We start from the raw sequence: 18,661 nt of genomic DNA on the forward strand, positions 1-18,661 counted from the left end.
ATGTTGTGAGGATCGGTTTGTTGATGGGTACAAAGCAGAGAACAGGCAAAGTAGCCTTTTAATCGAACCTGGCTCTCTTTACCTTGAATTCACCAAGTGTTGTGTTCTTGTATTTCCTATCTCCATGCAGCTTTAGGGAGTATTCTCTTAGTTTTGCTGGTGCTAGACTATAATTGCTCAACTTGGAATTGCAAATCATGCACTGAGGATGCTGACTCCCATCATGTTTTGTTATACACATGAATCCATATTGTACAAATTCATCTGACCACTTTCTGTTTTAGCTGGACATAGTTAGTATGAAGGGATTGAAAGATTAGGAAAAAATCACAAATGATGCACGATTACTACAGTCATAATAAGCGCACGAAGTTTCCTGCAGCACAGATATTAAGGCCAAGTGATGTAACGTGATCAGCTGCAGCCAATGATGGCCAAGTGGAGCATGACGTCACAGATCATATGAGTGGGGTGAACGGAACAGACACACACACATTGTGTGTGTCTTGACCTCTGCCGAACCCCCGTGACTGACTCACTGAACCCCTTGGGTTCGATTGAACCCAGGATAAGAACCACTGCCTTAGAGACAGAAGAATGATGTTGATTAAGGAAACTTGGAAATCCTATGAATTAACGTTTATGATCTCTTGGTCACAAAATGTCATTAAAAGAATCTCTTGTGCTTTGTCCCAAATATAAGAGGGATGCCCACAGTTCCAGAAGAGAAAGAACCATTTGTGCAGTGGAAGAAAAAAAGGTGAACAACAATCAGGCAACCTATTCAATGCCATTGAGCTGGATGGGAATACAGCTGAACCAAACTGATAGATAGAATGAAAAAAAAATCAAGATTGATGGCATATGGAACTGGAGCAAGAATAGAAGACTCAGCCCTGAAAATGTAGCCTAGCTTGGTTATTTCTGAAAGTAGAATTAAGAATGTGATAGTCTAACAATTGACAAGATGGTGCTAGTAGAAACCAGTTGTCCTTGTAATGGTGTGTGCACAGTGCAGTTGAATGGAGGTAATGAGAAAAAACTTATCTGATACAGCAAAACCCTTGTGAAGATGATGAAAGTCCAAAGATAAAAACCTGGAGCTGCAGTATCTGACCCCTGAACACAACAAATACCAACAGTGGTAGGATTGCATCACTATGACAAAGTGCACATAGAAGCCAACTTCAACAAACTTAAGCATCTACAATTCTAGTAAAAAATCCAACAACAACTCAGATTGAGTAATAAGTAACATGTTAGCCTTGGAGAATCTAGACATTAATATGGACAAGAAAGATACACCAACCTCCTGTCGGCATAGATCCAATAACCAACAGGAATAAAACCTCTGAAGAACTAGCATGACTCAATCACTACCTCCAGACTAATCAAACTCTGATAGCCTTAGAACAAAGTTCCAAATTCCAATGATCTGCAGAAGACAAAAACCTTATTTGTTGGGTGAATAACAGTGCTAAAGATGTGAATTAACTGACTAATCCTCACTCAAAAACCTGCAGTGCTACTAGATCCATGATTAAAGCTACTGCATGTCCAGAAATTCTTGGAACCAAGTCTCAAAGACCCTGAAGCAGTGGTTTAGCGGTATTAGATTGCATGGGAGCACATGGGAACAGCATTACTTTACCATTTTCACTTTAGCTAGAGTGCCATTCCATTGCTATATCAAACTAATCTGTCCTTACTAAATTCTAGTTTGTTGAAGGTTTTTCCATCCCTAGAAGAAAGAATGATTAACCCTTTCATCCAGGTGGTAAGAAAGTTATTGAAGTATAACGAAAGAAAATACTGCACAATTAAAAATCAAATGTGTAGTTCTGTAGTACTGATCACAAAGTTCCACACAACTTAAGGTTGGAATTTATACTTTTCATCTTCTTTTCACAAATATTTTCTGTTATTATATTGTTAGCAACTGACTTACAAACTTGACAAAATAAAATAAATAGTACTATTGGGACTTTTCAGTAAAGACCATAAAATTCCAAAGTAAATCCATGAGAATTTGTACTTCAATCTTTTCACATCTACTTTCTATGTTTTACTGTTAGCAGCTGAAGTAGAAACCTTTCAAAAATGAAGTAACAAGTCGACATTTGGCATTAGACTTTTTCCCAGCTTCAAAATATAGTTGGGTATGGTTTATCAGTTTCTCTGTAGTACAGTAATTGCAAAAGAAGTATTGTCTAAAGTCTAAAGTGAGAACAAATATTTATGATATGGTGTATACAAAGTGTGATCCAAAACCAGTTAGGTATTTGAATTTTAGTTATTTCCCAGGATATAACATATAGACAAGTTAATTTGTCACGGCATATGGTTTTTAGAAGCAATGAAGGGACATAAGGGTAAAGAGGCATTGGAAGCAGAGAATGCCATCAATGAAATGAAGTTTCATTAATAACATTGACAGATAACAAGACTGTTTCAATTAATTATGGTCAATAATTAACCAGTATCATAAACAATATGGAATAACAGTTATTTACACTATCTTTATCTCATGAACCAAATGGGTCATAGCCAGGCACTTTTAATTCCATTCAAAACAATTTCTGAGGCCCATATCTTAGAAGTCAATGAGTGGCCAGCAGAAATAAATCAAACTTTGAAGAAAAGGAAATAGAGAACCTTGGTAAACATTTCACACTGCCATTTTTCAAAACAACCATAGCATACAGAGACTTTTTAGACAATTGTGGGCACCATACTTCATGAGATCTGAGTTATTTAATTGGATGTTCAAAATTAATCCCATGTAATTCTTCCAAATGCAAATGAGGCTTTAGCAGCATGAACTTTATCATTAGGAAATAAGGTCAAGGCTGTTAATCAATGATGTGACAAATCTCATGTTCACCAATCTTCATAGCTTTTCAATTCAAAATTGGAAGGGCCTAGTATGGCCAGATGGTTAGGGAGCTTGACTTGTAATCTGAAAGTTTTGGGTTCAAATCCCTGTCTCATCAAATATGCTTGCCCTTTCAACCACGGGGGCATTATAATGTGACACTCAATTCCACTATCTATTGGTAAAAAAAGTGGCCCAAAAGTTGGCAGTGGGTGGTGATGAGATTGAAAGTGGCTTTCTCTCAAGTCTTACACTGCTAACTTGGGGATGGCTAACACAAATAGCCCTCATTAGCTTTGTGCAAAATGCAAAACAAAGAAATAAAACAGAAATAAAACATTTATGTATACAAATGGCTTAAGTGCCATTGTTCAACAACTGAGAGAGAAAAACAAGTAGTGAAGTAACAAGGAACTCACTACAGAGCAAGCCTGGAAGTACTGTTAATAAGTTATCTAGGAATTCAGAAGTTCAAGATGAGATGAAATTAATTACATTTTACAGCTGCTATTTCTGAAATATGTGTTCTTACAGATAGGTGATACATTAAATACTAATCATAGTCACATTTTCAAAATGTGTTCCCTCACTTCTTTATTTAACACCACACTACCGTCTTGAAGGTATACAATAATAACTGATGCCACTAGAGATGATCCAGCTGAGCAGTGGAACCCTTGGATATAGAGAGAATCTATTTTGGGTACCAATGTACCAAGGAGGTTAATGTCTAGGCTCAAGAACCATGAATAGGGGTGGAACTATGACCTCCTATAGGAGCTGATGAAGTATGGGACTCCAACGACAATAGAGAACATAGAAGCCAAAAAATAAACTAACATACATGTTAACAATGGATACAGCTTGTCAACAACGAAGCTTGTTATTCTGAGACTTCCAACAAAGTGAAGCAAAAGGAAAACAAAATGTTGGATTTTAGAGTTGTAAGTCTCTGGACTAGTCCTGTTCCATCATCCAATTTGCCTTTGTGCCGAAAATAATAATCCTGGGATTCATAGCATAAATCAACTAGCAAATTGATATATATGACATTTTTATTTGTTTTTTATTCTTATCATGAAAATCAACTAGAAAATACAGATAACATTCAAAGTATCTGTGAATTATCATAATACTGGGATATCCATTAACAATGTTTTGTTGAGAAGAAGTCATAACATTATCTGAATGAGGTGCTTATATACAGCAGCAGGAAAGAGGGCACACTGACAAGTGTGGAGTGTCCCGAGATAAATATTGTCATGGGCAATTGAATGGGGTATAAAAAGACTAGAAAAAGCAAGAAAAATCAGACCAATGTATAGATGAGCAAAGGAAGAAACTTTGACAGTACAATAATAGCCATAAGTTGGAGTGGAGGTAAGCATGTTTTGTAACTTCTCCTGCAGGTAAGAAAGTTGTTCTGGAACAATAACGTTCATTTACAGAGGAGAAAGCTGCTCTAAATCTATAACTTTCAATTTGCAGATGATAAAGTTGTTCTATAACTATAACCTTCACTTTACAGATGAGGATGTTACTCTAAAACTATAACTTTCGTTTTGCATATGACTAAATTGCCAACCATTACCCCAAAGATGATGAATTTAATCTAGAGCTATACCCTTCACTTGCAGATGAGGAGGTTGGTCTAAATCAGTTTGGGGTGAAGTTTCAGAGCCTATTCCTGTTCTAAATACTGTGCTTTGCAAGTGTTTTCCATTTCATGGAAAACAATGAAACCTCCATTATTTGAAATTTGTATTCTTTAGTTTTAAATCATTTAGCATTCTTGTTTTATAAATATCCTTCCTCAGAATGGTCTGTAACATATTCCTCCAGTAAAAAAATTATCCATAAATGGATAAATTTGGAATGAACCTAATATTATGCAGGCATCAAATATGCCACAGACAGCACCAAAGATTGCATGTGTGGTAATATGCCACTACATTATCATATTCAAATTATTTTTATAAAGCATAGTTAATGATTTATTATTGTCCATTTGTGGCTGATGAGCAAAGTAATTTACAGTTCTATATTTCAAAAGTAGTTGGAATTAACTCAAATGTACTGACATTTTCAAAACAATTCAAATGCCACATAAAAGTGAAAATACAGTTTTTCCACTGAGGTATTAAACAACTGTATATGCAAGTTTGAAAGTTAATTAGGTAGAACTATTCTTTTGTTTCTCAAAAGACTCATTATAAAGCCTAAAAGTATGAATAAGCTAAAATTTAATGAAGAATTCTCCCTAAGCTAACTGTACAAATGATGAGTAAATATTTTGTGTGCCCCCTTTGGTTTAATAACTGCAGATAGTCTTTCACACATTGTTGCAACATATTTGATCAAAGTGTCTTTGGAATTCAAAATGTTTCTAATACACTTCCATAAATTTTCTGTGGAAGTGCCTTTTGATTTGTCAATTTTAAATCAAGTAAATTAAAAATTGGAATATTACTTTTAAAACATTCATATTGTACATTGTACTATTAGCTGGAGTACCTAAAACCTGGTCAGAAGTTATGTAAATTTATGAATAATGAAAGGTTTTCTTATGATATGAAAATTTGCTTCCTTATATATAATTCTAAAATTTGCATGTATCTCTACATAGATCCTACAAACCTTCATGCCAAATTTGGTGAAGATTCATATACAGGGGATAAGATAGTGGTAAGAAAAGCAAAAACACCCATAAAAACTATAAAACAGAAAATTTTTATGTTCTGTTTCATGGTTTTAATGAGCCTCCATACCAATTTTGGTGAAGATCCATCTACACCCTACAAAGTTATTTTCTGATACTAAAAATGTATTTCCAATAGGCACATTCCTCTGTTTTAAATATTAGTTTTCCCGTTTTTTGCTGACCTCTACAAGTGAATTTTTTAATATTTTATATATCAAGCCTTCTGCACCTCCATACTGAAATCAACATGTCTGTCATGCAAATCAATGAGTCATCTCTTCGACAACAAAAGAGCATCACATGATATATGTGACTCCCTTTATGCGCCACTACCAAATCTCATCACTTCAAAGTTTGACAGAAGACATAAGCATCAGCATCAGATAACTGTGTGTGTTTCAAGGGGGGGGATGATACATTTTATGTATAGAAAAATTATAACTTCCTTTACAGTGCTTCCCTCATCTCACAATAATATCTAGAATTTCACACTGAATATGTCTAAGGAGTGGTGTAAGGGTAGAACAGATGTACCCTTTGAAAGGATACCCCTTGAAGATAAGAGAAACAGATCAGATGATCTGAGAAGAGGCATTGCAATGCTTGTAAACCAGATACATCTTCACCATGAACAAAAGTAAATACACATGGTTAAAAAGATAGAGAGCACATCTGAGTTGGAGAAGATAAGTTGGGAAAGTGATCCCAATCAGATAAATAAATAACGAAATTCAACAGTAAGAAAGTGAATAAAGTGCATCCCATAATGTAGAATGGCTAGGGCATGGAGGACCATACTCAGGAAGTCAATTACATCAAAAACCTCTTTGCTGAGTACTGACATTCACATGAGGGTAGCATGAGGATTATGCTATCTCCACCTCAAGCCCTAAAATCGTGGATGTGAGGAAGTGACTGACTCCAGGACAAGGCATAGGAATGGCACTGAGCCAGGGATCGAGGAGTCTGTTAACCAGTATCTGAGGGAAGCCCATTGCATGCATTCAACCCCTGCAACCATGAGAATGGTTCAAAAAGTCCAAAGGTCAATAATATCATCATTGCAAAAGAAAACGAGGGAATTATCAGGACAGGGGCAGAAACAACTCACAATTACCCTTTGTGGCCCACGAAATAGAGGGAAAAAGTGAAAGAGAAAGATAGACAGCCACAAACCTGCATAAAATCTTATGTAGAATGGTTCACTCAATATCCAAAATCAACCTGCAGGGCACCAACATCCTTGCAAGGATAGGATGAGAGCACCCAATCGAAGGGGTGAACTGTATTGAAGTGTCTCACTCTGTTCTATGTGTCATTAAATTCAGAGGATGGTATGCCTTCTACACCAGAAGAACATGAATGCCCTACTATGAAGTGAATGGTTATAGCCATCTATGAAGAACCTATCCAGCAGAATGTTTCCATAGTAAACCACTCCTACAATTTGGAACTGGTAAATGGTAAGGTCTCTATACTCCACTGGAAGAAAAAAGAAAAAAAATAGTAGTGGAAAATCAGGAGGGCTAGCTACATCCAAAATATTTTGAAAAGTAAATCAAACAGATTTCTCAATCAAAGCATAGCTGGGATGGGCAGCTATCTCCTTCTGTTTTACCCATCCCTCCCTGGGTGAAATGGTCCAGAATAGGCCTGTTTATAAAGTAAATATCAGGAGGGTATTGACCTTCCAGTGATCTTGTAAGACACCCCATGTCAAAGATGAGTGTGAGGAGCCATGGGAAGAGTGCATGAATAAACATGGCATACAATGTGGATTTGTGTATAAGAAAGAATATCTGGTCAGGCACCACTCATCAAAGACTGGGATTCAAGAGACAAAAGTTAAAGCAAGGGCCACTGAAAGAAAAGAAGGCATAAATAAGACTTATCTAGTGTCATAACTGCACCAAAGTGTGAAGTATAGTCACAGTTGGTAGGAGATACCCCAAGGACTCATAAACCTTGACAGGAAGAAAAAATGGGAGAAGAACAGCTGAAAGATGATCCTAATGCTTAACTGTAAAATTTCCTTCAAATACTGACTGAGGGAAAAGTGAGGTATCGGATTTGATGGGATCTAATACAGAATAATGTACATTGATAAGAGGAGAAAAAGGATAAGCCAACGCAATTAAACGATGAATCTAATTAATAAGGGTAAAGGGGGAAAGATTCCTAGAGTTTCCAGGGAATAAATAGACAGAAAAAAGGAATCCCTGAAGGAAGCTGTGCCAACAAATAACAGTGAAAAGCACGAATGAGGTGCAGAAATATATCTGGATCAAGATGAAGGAAAGGATGAGAAACAGAAGGAAGGGAACTGGGCAAAAAGTGTTACCCTTATGAGCCACAGAGGTCTTGGGAACTAAGAAACATTCTGGATAAAGGAGGAGAAAAATGTTTGATGGTACAGTGTGTGAGTGATGTCAATAGGAAATATATCTGACTAACACCATCCACAAGCCAAGGGACGAAGAAAATATGCATTAAGGTATAGGTGAAATGAGCATGAGGAAATGGGCTCAAACAGATGTAAAGTGAGGTGAGTACAACATTAATGTCCCAATCTGAAAGTACCAGATGCATAGGTGGCCAATGTATATGGAAAGAATGGATCAAGAGGGTAAGGACAGGGGAAAGAAAGACCATGTGGTAATGAGAAAAACAAAAAGTATGGGATATGGCTGCCTAATAACTAGAAACCAAGGAGACAAAGACCTCTTTGAGAAAAAAAAAACATGAAAGATACTCAGATACACCAGTAACCACTGGACAAGAAATTGGAACCCCTTAAGTAAAGGCATAGGTGTAAATCACATTCTATATTTTCTGATACACAAACATGAATGAAGGAAGAATGGAATGAAAAACTGGATCTCCTCACCAGAAGCCAGGTAAAAGCCACACATGAAAACAGAGGACATGAAGTGAAGAATGCAAAACTGGCAAATAAGTGTGTGACAAAGTAGGTCAGAAGTAATAGGAGATGGTCAGGAAGAACAACTGTAACTAGAGTAAGCAAGAAAATCACAATTGAGTGGTCCAGTAAAGAGCAATCAGAAGTAATTTAACTGATGAAGTAATCAGATAGGATGATAAATATAAAGGAACTTGTTTGACCAATCCTGGTTGAGGTATCTATAGTCAAAGCTCAAGGATGGAGGAATAGAGGACCAAAACAAAGGTAAATAATGACTGAGGGAGGTAGCAAATGTATCAGTATGAAAGATACCCCACTGATCACAAAGACCCCAAAAAACAAGGGAATGAAGGAACCACTTTGTCTGGTAAATCTGGTCTGTTCAAAAACGATAATCCACTGCAAGAATGAGATGACTGTAGACCCAAAAGAAAATACCCATGGTGAGAAAAACACAAGGATCTTGACTTGGTGCCCTCTTGGTGGTTTATATGAGCTACTACTGTTGAATTATCAAAAGTGAATCATGACCAATCGATCCATGAAGAGAAGAAGAAACTGATCCAAAGCATGACAATCAGCAAGTAGTTCTAGGATGTTGATATTAAGAGAATGTTCATCCACAGAACAACAACACTCAGTAGCTGACCAACAAACCCCAGCCCTGATGAGATGCATCCATGAATAGATGTAAAATTGGCTATGGAGGAGGAAGCAGGATGTCCACCATAGTATGAGATTTGTCCAACCACCATCAGGAATCATTTATAACGTTGGAAGGAAGGGTAATGGAAGAATCCAAAGGATCTCGAACAAGGTTCCATTGGTTGTATTGGATCCACTGAAGGAACTGTGTACGAGTCTGATCAAGAGGTATGAGAGGAATTGTTGATGACCACATCCCCATTAGTGATAGAACCTCTAGAACAGAAAGTGAAGGAGCAGATGGGGCACTGTGAAAGGGTAGCTCAATAGAACAAAGCTGGAGAGGAGAAGATTGAGCCAAGCTAAGATGGATGTTGAAGAAAATACCCAAGTGAATGAAATACTGGATAGGATGAAGGAAGGACTTCTTCAATTTGATCATCCAGCTCACTCGAGCACCTTTTATTAGGAGCTGATGAATATGACTGATTACTGTTTGGAATGAGTGAGAAGAAGCCCGATGTCTATGTAGAAGTGAAAGAATAATTACAGGGCATGCAAGTTTGCACCATTCAACAAAAAACATACAGTACCAAAATCAGCTTGAGGGGTAGGTCACAAAACTGATACACTACATCATAATGGACAAACTAAGTATAAGGATAAGAATGCTCTGAGATGGGAATATGTGGATAAGCAATGGAAATGTCCATCATGGTAGGTAGACTCCATGGTGAATTGTGGGGCATGAACAAACTGTTTGAGACTCAGGAGGAAGAGGGATAAATGGAGGAGACAAAGATTGTCCCACATAACACTCAATCTTCCTGAGAATAAATGTCAATAAATTCTCCGATGGGTTGCCCGCACCTGTGACCTGAAATATCTCATCATGTGATTGAAATGGGCTCAAAGTGGTCAGATTAACTTTGAATTCACGTTAAAATAAAAAATAAACAAGCAAAAAATTTGGCAGCATAACACAGTTAAATGAATGCTTTCAAAATGAAAAGGAACATTTCTTGAAAATAAACAAAAGAAAGTGCAAGTTAAGCTAAGGTAAAGCACTCCAGGCAGAACTGGAACAAAGGAAAGACGTTCAAACTTGAGCACTGCCAAATGAGTAGTAATGGTTTGGCAGTGGTGCATATACAGAGTCACATGTGTCATGTGATGGTGGCATTCTCCTATTGGTGGAAAGATTATGCATGTTGATTTGTATGAGAAACATAATAGAATCTTTGAGGCATGTAATATAAAAACGTTCACATATATAGAGAGCAGCACAAAATGGAAAAAGCTAATCTTGTGAGATGAGAGAAGTACCATAGAAGAAGTAGTTGCATGAACATACAATAGACTACTGTTATATGTATATAGACATAGTAATGCACACAAAACAAAAATAAAAGAATGACTTTTCTAAACACAACCACACCAGTGAGATTAGGCTTGCACAGATAACAACAACCAAAAAAAGTTGTAAAGACAACCTGCAATCACATATATCAAAACAATGCCACATAAAACATAAAACAAAACGAAGAGAGAAGTGACATAACATTGCAATCTATTTAAACGATTATGAAACTGATCAAAATTAACACCATGTTGAGTAAATTTTATGCAGAGTAAGTAAAAAAAGGTTTGATGGTGCAATGAATAAGGGCATGCCAAGTTCACCATTAACATTATACTTGTGTTTCATATAAGCATGCATTTTATTATATCTAAACTCATTTCACTGCATAGTCAAGTGTATGCTTTTAATATTCTTGTGTCTACACAAAAAATATTTAATAGAATGCAATAATAAAATATTTGGTATATTTATATCCTTTATATTCCAGTATTTCTACTCAAACACTTTTCTTGAGTACTTTGAAAATCAGCATGGCATGGCTAGGTGGTTAAGGCACTCAACTCATAATCTGAGGGTCACAGGTTCAAATCCCTGTCACACCAAACATGCTCGCCCTTTCAGCAATGAGGACATTATAATGTAATGGTCAATCCCACTATTTGTTGGCAAAAGAACAGCCCAAGAGTTGACAGTGGGTGGTGATGACTAGCTGTCTTCCCTCTAGTCTTATACTGCTAAATTAGGGACGGCTAGTGCACGTAGCCCTCATGTAGTTTTGAGCAAAATTCAAAAACAAACAAACAAATTTGAAATATCAATTTTTGGAGACATTAAATTACACTTCTGAAGAACAAATGTAAAACTCAAGTAACCCACATTCAGTGAAAGATTTTTATGACTTTATAGTATCAGTGTGATGAGAAATACAGTGATAAAGTGTGGGTTTATGAGATCAAAGGTTAGAGGTTACACAATAGTTGAAAGACATACACAGAGAAAACTTACAAGCTAACCAGAAGGTAGAAGGTAGTTGAATCCAAGGCCAAGTTTTCCTGGTTAATTGCTTCTTAGTCTTTATAAAAAGCAACTGCCTTATGTTTTTCCAGTTCTTTCACAGTAAGAGAAAGGTGTTAAATACAGATTACAGTTAACTTTTACGATATTCAATCATAGTATTAAAATTTAGCTTATTAAAATTTTTTAATACTAAAATTTAATGATATAGAAATATTGTTTAATTTGTTTGGAAAGATAACACTTCAGTAAAGTGTAACAGCACTAAAGGTTGAAAGTAGGTTCATTTTAGTTTGTATATGCATATGGTTTGTTAAATGTGGAGGCTGTCTCATTCATTTTTCTTATCTTACCTACAGAGCACAATGGTCATGCATGGTAAAGCTATGATAACAAGGAGATACATTACATGATTATCACAAATTTCTTTAGTTGAATAATTACTGAGAACAATTTGAATATAGCTTATTTTTATTATATATTTTAATTAATAGATACTTACTTTACATTTGGCCTGGAGATAGCCTGTCCAAGTAGATAAACAGGAAATTCCAATTACAACAAAAGCCAAACTAAAACAACTCCATATATACAGGGACCTAGAACACATAACACATGGAAAACAAATTAAACATACTTTAAATTTTCTTTAACTTTGTTTATTTGGGAAAGTACTAAAAAATGTAGGCACAAATTAATAACATACAGAAATTCTTGGAAATAGCAAGGAATATTGATGAAACTTTGTTGAATGGATGGCAACTGCCAGTTGTGGAGATATAAGTGTAGAGGACAACGTTTTGAAAGTCTTCCGCCTCTCGTCTTCAGGTCAGTGTGCATGTAAGGTGTTGGCGGTCTTTTATAGTGTCCTGGTGAATTGTGGAGAGTGTGTTATGATTGGTTGGGTTATCACTGTTTCTGATTGGAGGAGAGAATCTTGTAGATTCAACAAATGATAGCCACAGGTTACTCACCTTTAATCTGGAATCTCTGTTTAGTGAAGGTTTAATAATATTAATATAAAATGATTCTTTCATTTTTCTTGTCTTCCAGACCTGAAGACAAAAAGGTGGAAGACTTTCAAAACATCGTCCTCTACACTTGTGTCTCCACAAGAGGCAATTGCCATCTATTCTACAAAGTTTCATCATGAATACTCTGCCTAAACAATCTATCAAAGCAAGAAATATTTTCTAAATTATAAAAACATTTTCTTCTTAAATTTCAAAAAGAAACATTAAAAATATAAATTGCAAATATTATTCTAGTTTCTAACTATAATAGACATTAAAATATACACAATAAGAATAATTCTTAATTATAAAAGACTTTAAAAATATATGCTGCAGGAACAGTTCTATTTGCTAATTAAAACAGACATTAAAACATATATATATATATATATATAAGAACAGTTATCGCTGCTAAATAAAACACACATTAAAATTATCTAAATGAGGTGCTTATGTCCAGTACCAGGATAAGGGTGCATTGATGCAAGTGGAGAGTATCATAAGACAATTATTTCCAAGGGCAATGGAGTGGGATATAAAAGACTGGAGCAAGCAAGAAGAAATCAGATCAATGTTTATATGGGTAAAGTTGAAATGTATAATATACATTAAATATGTACATTTTATGTATAATTTTAGTTCTTAACTATAACAGAAAATATTATCAAATTTTTCAAAAAACAGTTCTGTTAATTTTACTTTTTGAAATTGTGAAATTTAGTAATTGGGTAATAAAAAAGTTGTCTTAACCATTTGAATAATGAGAATGGGTTACTATGTTCACCAAATTTTTGCAAAGGTTACATGTTTGTCCAGCATTTTGTAATATTTACAAAAAATTAACCTTTCTCTCATTTCTTTTACACATCACAGGTAAATCATATTTTATGCCTGTTTTAAATCTAAGTAATAAAGTATTCATTACTTTGTGGTCTCAAAATTATGTTAATTCATAGGTATAAAATAAAACAGATGTATAACTGAAGCAGATGAATAAGGATCATATCTGAGTTCCCAACATTTATGTATTTGCAATTTTTTGAAATAACTGAATACAAGCAGTACAAAAGCAATTTTATTATGTTTCAGTAGTGATACAATGTACAAATACAGCTGCTCTTCGTCTGATAACTGACAAGTGTTTGCAGATAACTGTTTTCATCAGAGAAAACATTCAAAACTAAATCAATATATGAAAGCAGCTAGAGAACTAACTGGCAAATAAAGTTTGAACTTTATATGTAATGTATCAATAATTTCATATAAGTACTAACATTTAACTATTTTTAGTGTGGGGGTTAAGTAGTATCTTGATACATTTGACAATAATCAGTACAACCAAAAACAATTAAAACATTCATATAATTTATATTTTAATGACCAAACAATGCTAATATTTGTCCTTGTTCATTTTATTAAGTACATGTAAAAATACTTTCATATGTAAAATCCAAAAAGTTAATGATATTGTTGTTATTGCTTTTCTAGCCCAAAACTACACTATGAGCTTTTTGCTCTATATCCATCATAGGGAATTATAAACACTGGACCTTAGTACTGTAAGTCTGTAAGCTTACTCCTAACCCATTGAAGAACAAATTGAATGGCAATCAATAATAAACTAAAGAAATAACTCTTTTTGATTTCAGCACCAGAATCTTTTTCTACAACTGTAGAAATACAACGTTTTTGGTCAACTGCTAAACATTTTTCATTGTCTTTCAAAATTTGCACATCAAAGGGATTTACAAATTTTGATAAAAGTTAAGAAAAAAACGACCTTTAAACTTCAGGTAAATACAGAAAAATATATTTTTATTTAAACCAATATTTCATTTTTGCATACTCTTCAGGGTTAATATACATAACTGTATATATACATATAACATCGTTTTTTTCTTACCTTTTGTCAAAAAAGTGTAACAAGAACACCATTTACTTTTTCACTTGGGAGTTTTCACTAGTAAAAAAGGTAATAATTTATTTAATACATACTACCAATAGCGTAAGAACTTAACATTATTTTTGTAATTGGAGAGCAAGACAAAAACAATTACAAAGTTGGTTTGTTTGTTCGAAATTAAGCAAAAAGCTATACAATGGGGTATCAATACTTTATCCACCATGGGTATTGAAGACCAATTTCTAGCTGTGTGAGTCTGCAGACATACCGCTGTGTCACTGGGGGACTACAAAATTGGTCCATCTTTTAATAATAAAATATGAATGAAATATATGGTAAAAATGTATAACAGCAGAATCCACAAGACAGAGGTTAATATTAAAATACATAAGGTGATGCAGAATATGACAGCATTAAAATGCTAGCCAATGTACATTTAATTAACAAAAATGTCTATAAAATATCAACTAAATAAATTTCAAGGACATTGGTAATAAATTATCTTTGTTCTCAGTATTATGAATGGGAATTTAATTTGTAAACATAAATTAAAACCACTTTGATCAGCACTAGAGTAAGACACAAGCATACTCTTTCCATCTATCCACATATATTTTTTCCAATTTTTTTAAGGAAATATAAACTTAAAATTAAATTACAAAAGAACTTGTAGAAAATTTCATAAAATAAATACAGCTAATCTGCTGAAATATCTTTCTGAACTTTAATGAATCTCTCAGTTTCTAACCTGGTAACAGTCAGCATCTGAATGACTGCCATTCCAAGAAACAGAAGAAGAACACACAACAAGCAGTACTTGAAAAGTGGATCTACCTGCTTCAAGTATGGCTTCTCCAGGTTCTTGCCACGGAAGAAAAGCAGGAAAGGTTCAATTTCTTTTGAGTTACACCACTGACTATGAAATAATAAAAAAAAATGTTTAATTTTTTATGGTCATATAATTCACTTCATAGGTTACTGTAGCATCAGTAAAAATTGGTAAACTACATAAAATGGGTTTAAATCACCATGAAACTATTCTAATAGCAAACTTTCAACAATTTTCCATGAATGCACTTCTTAAGTTTGAAAACAGTTCTAATAATAGGTCTGAAAGATAAAATTAAAATGAATTTGAAGTACTGTAAATTAATATCTAATAATTAATAGAGTAGTTTATCACTCTACCTTCCCTCATTTAAATTAATACCTCAGTGATTGTACAAAAATGTTCAATCTCTAACATTCATATTCAATCATTAAACAGTTGATTCACTGTATAATAAATATTGAATAATAAATAGATAAGTGAATAACATTGTTCATATATCTAAGTTAATTTAAATCACCATATGTGAAGTAAAATGAATTTTAAAAAAGCTTATAGATATAAACACCCTCAATGATCTGCAAAAATTTTTCAAACTTGGGTAAACAGTAATGATAGAAAACAACAACAAAGTATTGTTAATGTTTGTGTGCTTGTTAAATTTAGCTCACACCTATTTGAGGATCAGCTGCACTAGCCAATCACAGACAAAAGAGAGGGATGGCAGCTAATCAACATCACCTACAACTAACTCTTGGACTACCCTAACTGAATAGTGGAATTTAAATATCACTTTGATAATGCATCCATAATCTCCAAGAACAGAGAAAGACTTATTTTGTTTCTTCTGGTGACAACAGGGCAAGAACTATGGAAGTTCAGATCTACAGTCTGATATACTAACCATGAAGCCAATGTTCATGGAGTTTATCATTAATAAGCAAAATATTTGCTTAATTGTCATGCCATTTAGTTAGGTTTGTTTCAGGTATTTCTGCAAAACTAGAGGTTTCTGTTCTAACTATTCCTACTTATCAACAGATATACAAAGAGAAAGATAGCTAATCAACAGCACTCCTCCACCAAAGTTTGGGCTATTCTAACCAAGTAGTGGGATTTCACTGACACTCCTATAACAGATGGCCCATAAATAAGGAACTCAATTTTTTAGCAATACGCATGTGAACCACAAACCCTTGAATACACACTCTAGCATTCTAGCCAGCCAAAGTCATGTCACGTAAGATATTTTTTTAAAAAGTAGCAAGTAACCATGAAACATTTCATTTTGAAAGAAACATTTCTCAAACATATTTGAAAAAAAATGTTTGCATTACAATTTCCATAAAAAATTATTCAATATTAACAAATACATGTGTAATATTTTCTATTTTAATGATATTCATAGTTTAACAATATCTGATTGGCAATATACTTCTCTAAAGGTAACCTGTACTGCATTTATATTTTAAAATATTATAAGCACATCTCTTACATATTGTTCTGTACTTCAAAAATTATAAGTTGTTTCATTCATGGCAAATAAATAAAAAATGTCTTCCACCATTTCTAATCTGTAACTGCCAACCAAAGGAAAAGAAACTAGCTAGCAGTATTCACTATAAAGTCTTGGAGTACTTTTTAACCAATGAATAAAGGGTGAGTATGTTCAGTGCTGGGTTTTAATCCCACAGCCCATGAAATGTAAGTTGAGTTCACTTACCACCAAACAAAATAAAAGAACTTAATAAAGTGTATAAATTCTAGTAAAAACTCAAAACATTTATTGTGTGATTCTCTTTATTTTGCTACTTACTTTTTAATTCCTATCCTTCACAAAAACAAACAATTATCTCCCTGTTATTGTCTCCAGTTTTTAAAGTACTATAACTCTAAGTTAGTTAATGGATGAAAATGTTATTAAAAGTGAGAGTACCAAATAATAAAACAATGCATTACAATCATTATAAGTAATATAAATAGAAATATTTAATTACATATGATCATCATTAGGTATATATATTTAGTTCTATGTATGTAGCTTACTGTAATTAGAAGTTAATATTAAATAAAAAAAAAAACGTTTTACAAACTAATAGCTACATCTAAAGATTTTAAAGTTGATAGGTCAGGTGGAACGTACTCTTTCTTACTTAACGCCATACTGTTGATGTTATTATCCATGTCCTTGTTAACACTTTCAACCATTTTCTGATAGTCACTAATGCTGTAAAAAAATAATGTGAAAAGTAACTAATATTACATAAAACTCTTGAAGCAGCATTAAGTTTTTTTTCACACATACCTAAATAAACTCTGGGTCATCCCAGAGGTGTTAACTGGTTATTTTTCTTCCAAAAACAATATATTTTGCTTGTTCATATAAAAGCAGAGATGAAGTCCAGAACAATGAAATCCAAAGGTTTTTATTAACTGTACACATATACTATCCATGTGACGATCAAATAATTTGAAAATTATATTTCAAAATGCACTGTTTCTTACCACCAAGAAACATCCCAATGGTATTATGTTTTCTGTAAAAGTGATCACAGAAATATTTAGTAACGTAAAAAAACAAACATATACTGTTCATATACTTTTCTGACAGATAAGGGAATAATACATTAATGTGGGTCTTGTGCACTTTATGATGGATTTGTGTATTTAGATAAACTGCATAAATAAGATCAAAGTTAAAAAATAACAAAAGTATTCATTTTAATTAAAGAAGTAACAAATAAACAAATATCAAATATTAAATAAATTAAAAATATCAAGCAAAAAGTCTAACAAACCAACGTAAAACAAAAACCAGTAGTTTTTTTTAAATCAAATATAGCAATATATATATATCATTATAATTTAAAAAGCATACAACACAAACATTATAAAACAAAAAATGCAATAATCTGAGTAATTAATTTCAGGAGGTAATCTTCTTTTCTTTAAGGATAAACAGGAAATGACAAAACATTAAAATACTGTGTGAAAGAAGACAATTTTCTAAGACTATAAAAACTAACATAATAGTTTAATCTCATTTTTTTAAAAACGTCCACAGGACTTCCTCTCATCCTCTCTCTCCATCATCATTATCAGAACTTAAAGCACATTTAAAAACATCTTCACTAAACTTTTTGTTACATCTTTTGTACATTTACATGCAAATGTGAGTGAAAGCTAAGAATGATATTTACCCTGTACCTCAATTTCCACTATCTTTTACACAAAAGAAACATAAAAAACTATTACAATAGTATGGAGAAGAAAAATGAAAGCTTATGCACATGATAGAAAAATTATGGTTTATGTTACTCTATTTATATAAAGCACCAATATATATATAATCATACCCAGCTTACTACAAAGAGAGAATCAGTTTATTTACCTAT

General features: G+C 33.5%; 1 protein-coding gene across 5 annotated transcripts in view; it reads right to left on the reverse strand.

The window, feature by feature from the left end:
- The window catches only part of LOC143248447 (adenylate cyclase type 2-like), a 115,053-nt gene that overhangs the window by 32,651 nt on the left and 63,741 nt on the right, over positions 1-18,661 (reverse strand). For all 5 annotated transcript variants that reach the window (XM_076496822.1, XM_076496830.1, XM_076496838.1 and 2 more), the window contains 3 exons: positions 17,410-17,493; positions 15,186-15,353; positions 12,024-12,120 (listed from right to left, as the gene is read on the reverse strand). In XM_076496822.1, coding sequence (XP_076352937.1) covers positions 12,024-12,120; positions 15,186-15,353; positions 17,410-17,493 — 349 coding nt within the window. The remainder of the gene's footprint in view (positions 1-12,023; positions 12,121-15,185; positions 15,354-17,409; positions 17,494-18,661) is intronic.

The sequence above is a fragment of the Tachypleus tridentatus genome, chromosome 1 (assembly GCF_004210375.1).
Source record: "Tachypleus tridentatus isolate NWPU-2018 chromosome 1, ASM421037v1, whole genome shotgun sequence".
NCBI lineage: Eukaryota > Metazoa > Arthropoda > Merostomata > Xiphosura > Limulidae > Tachypleus > Tachypleus tridentatus.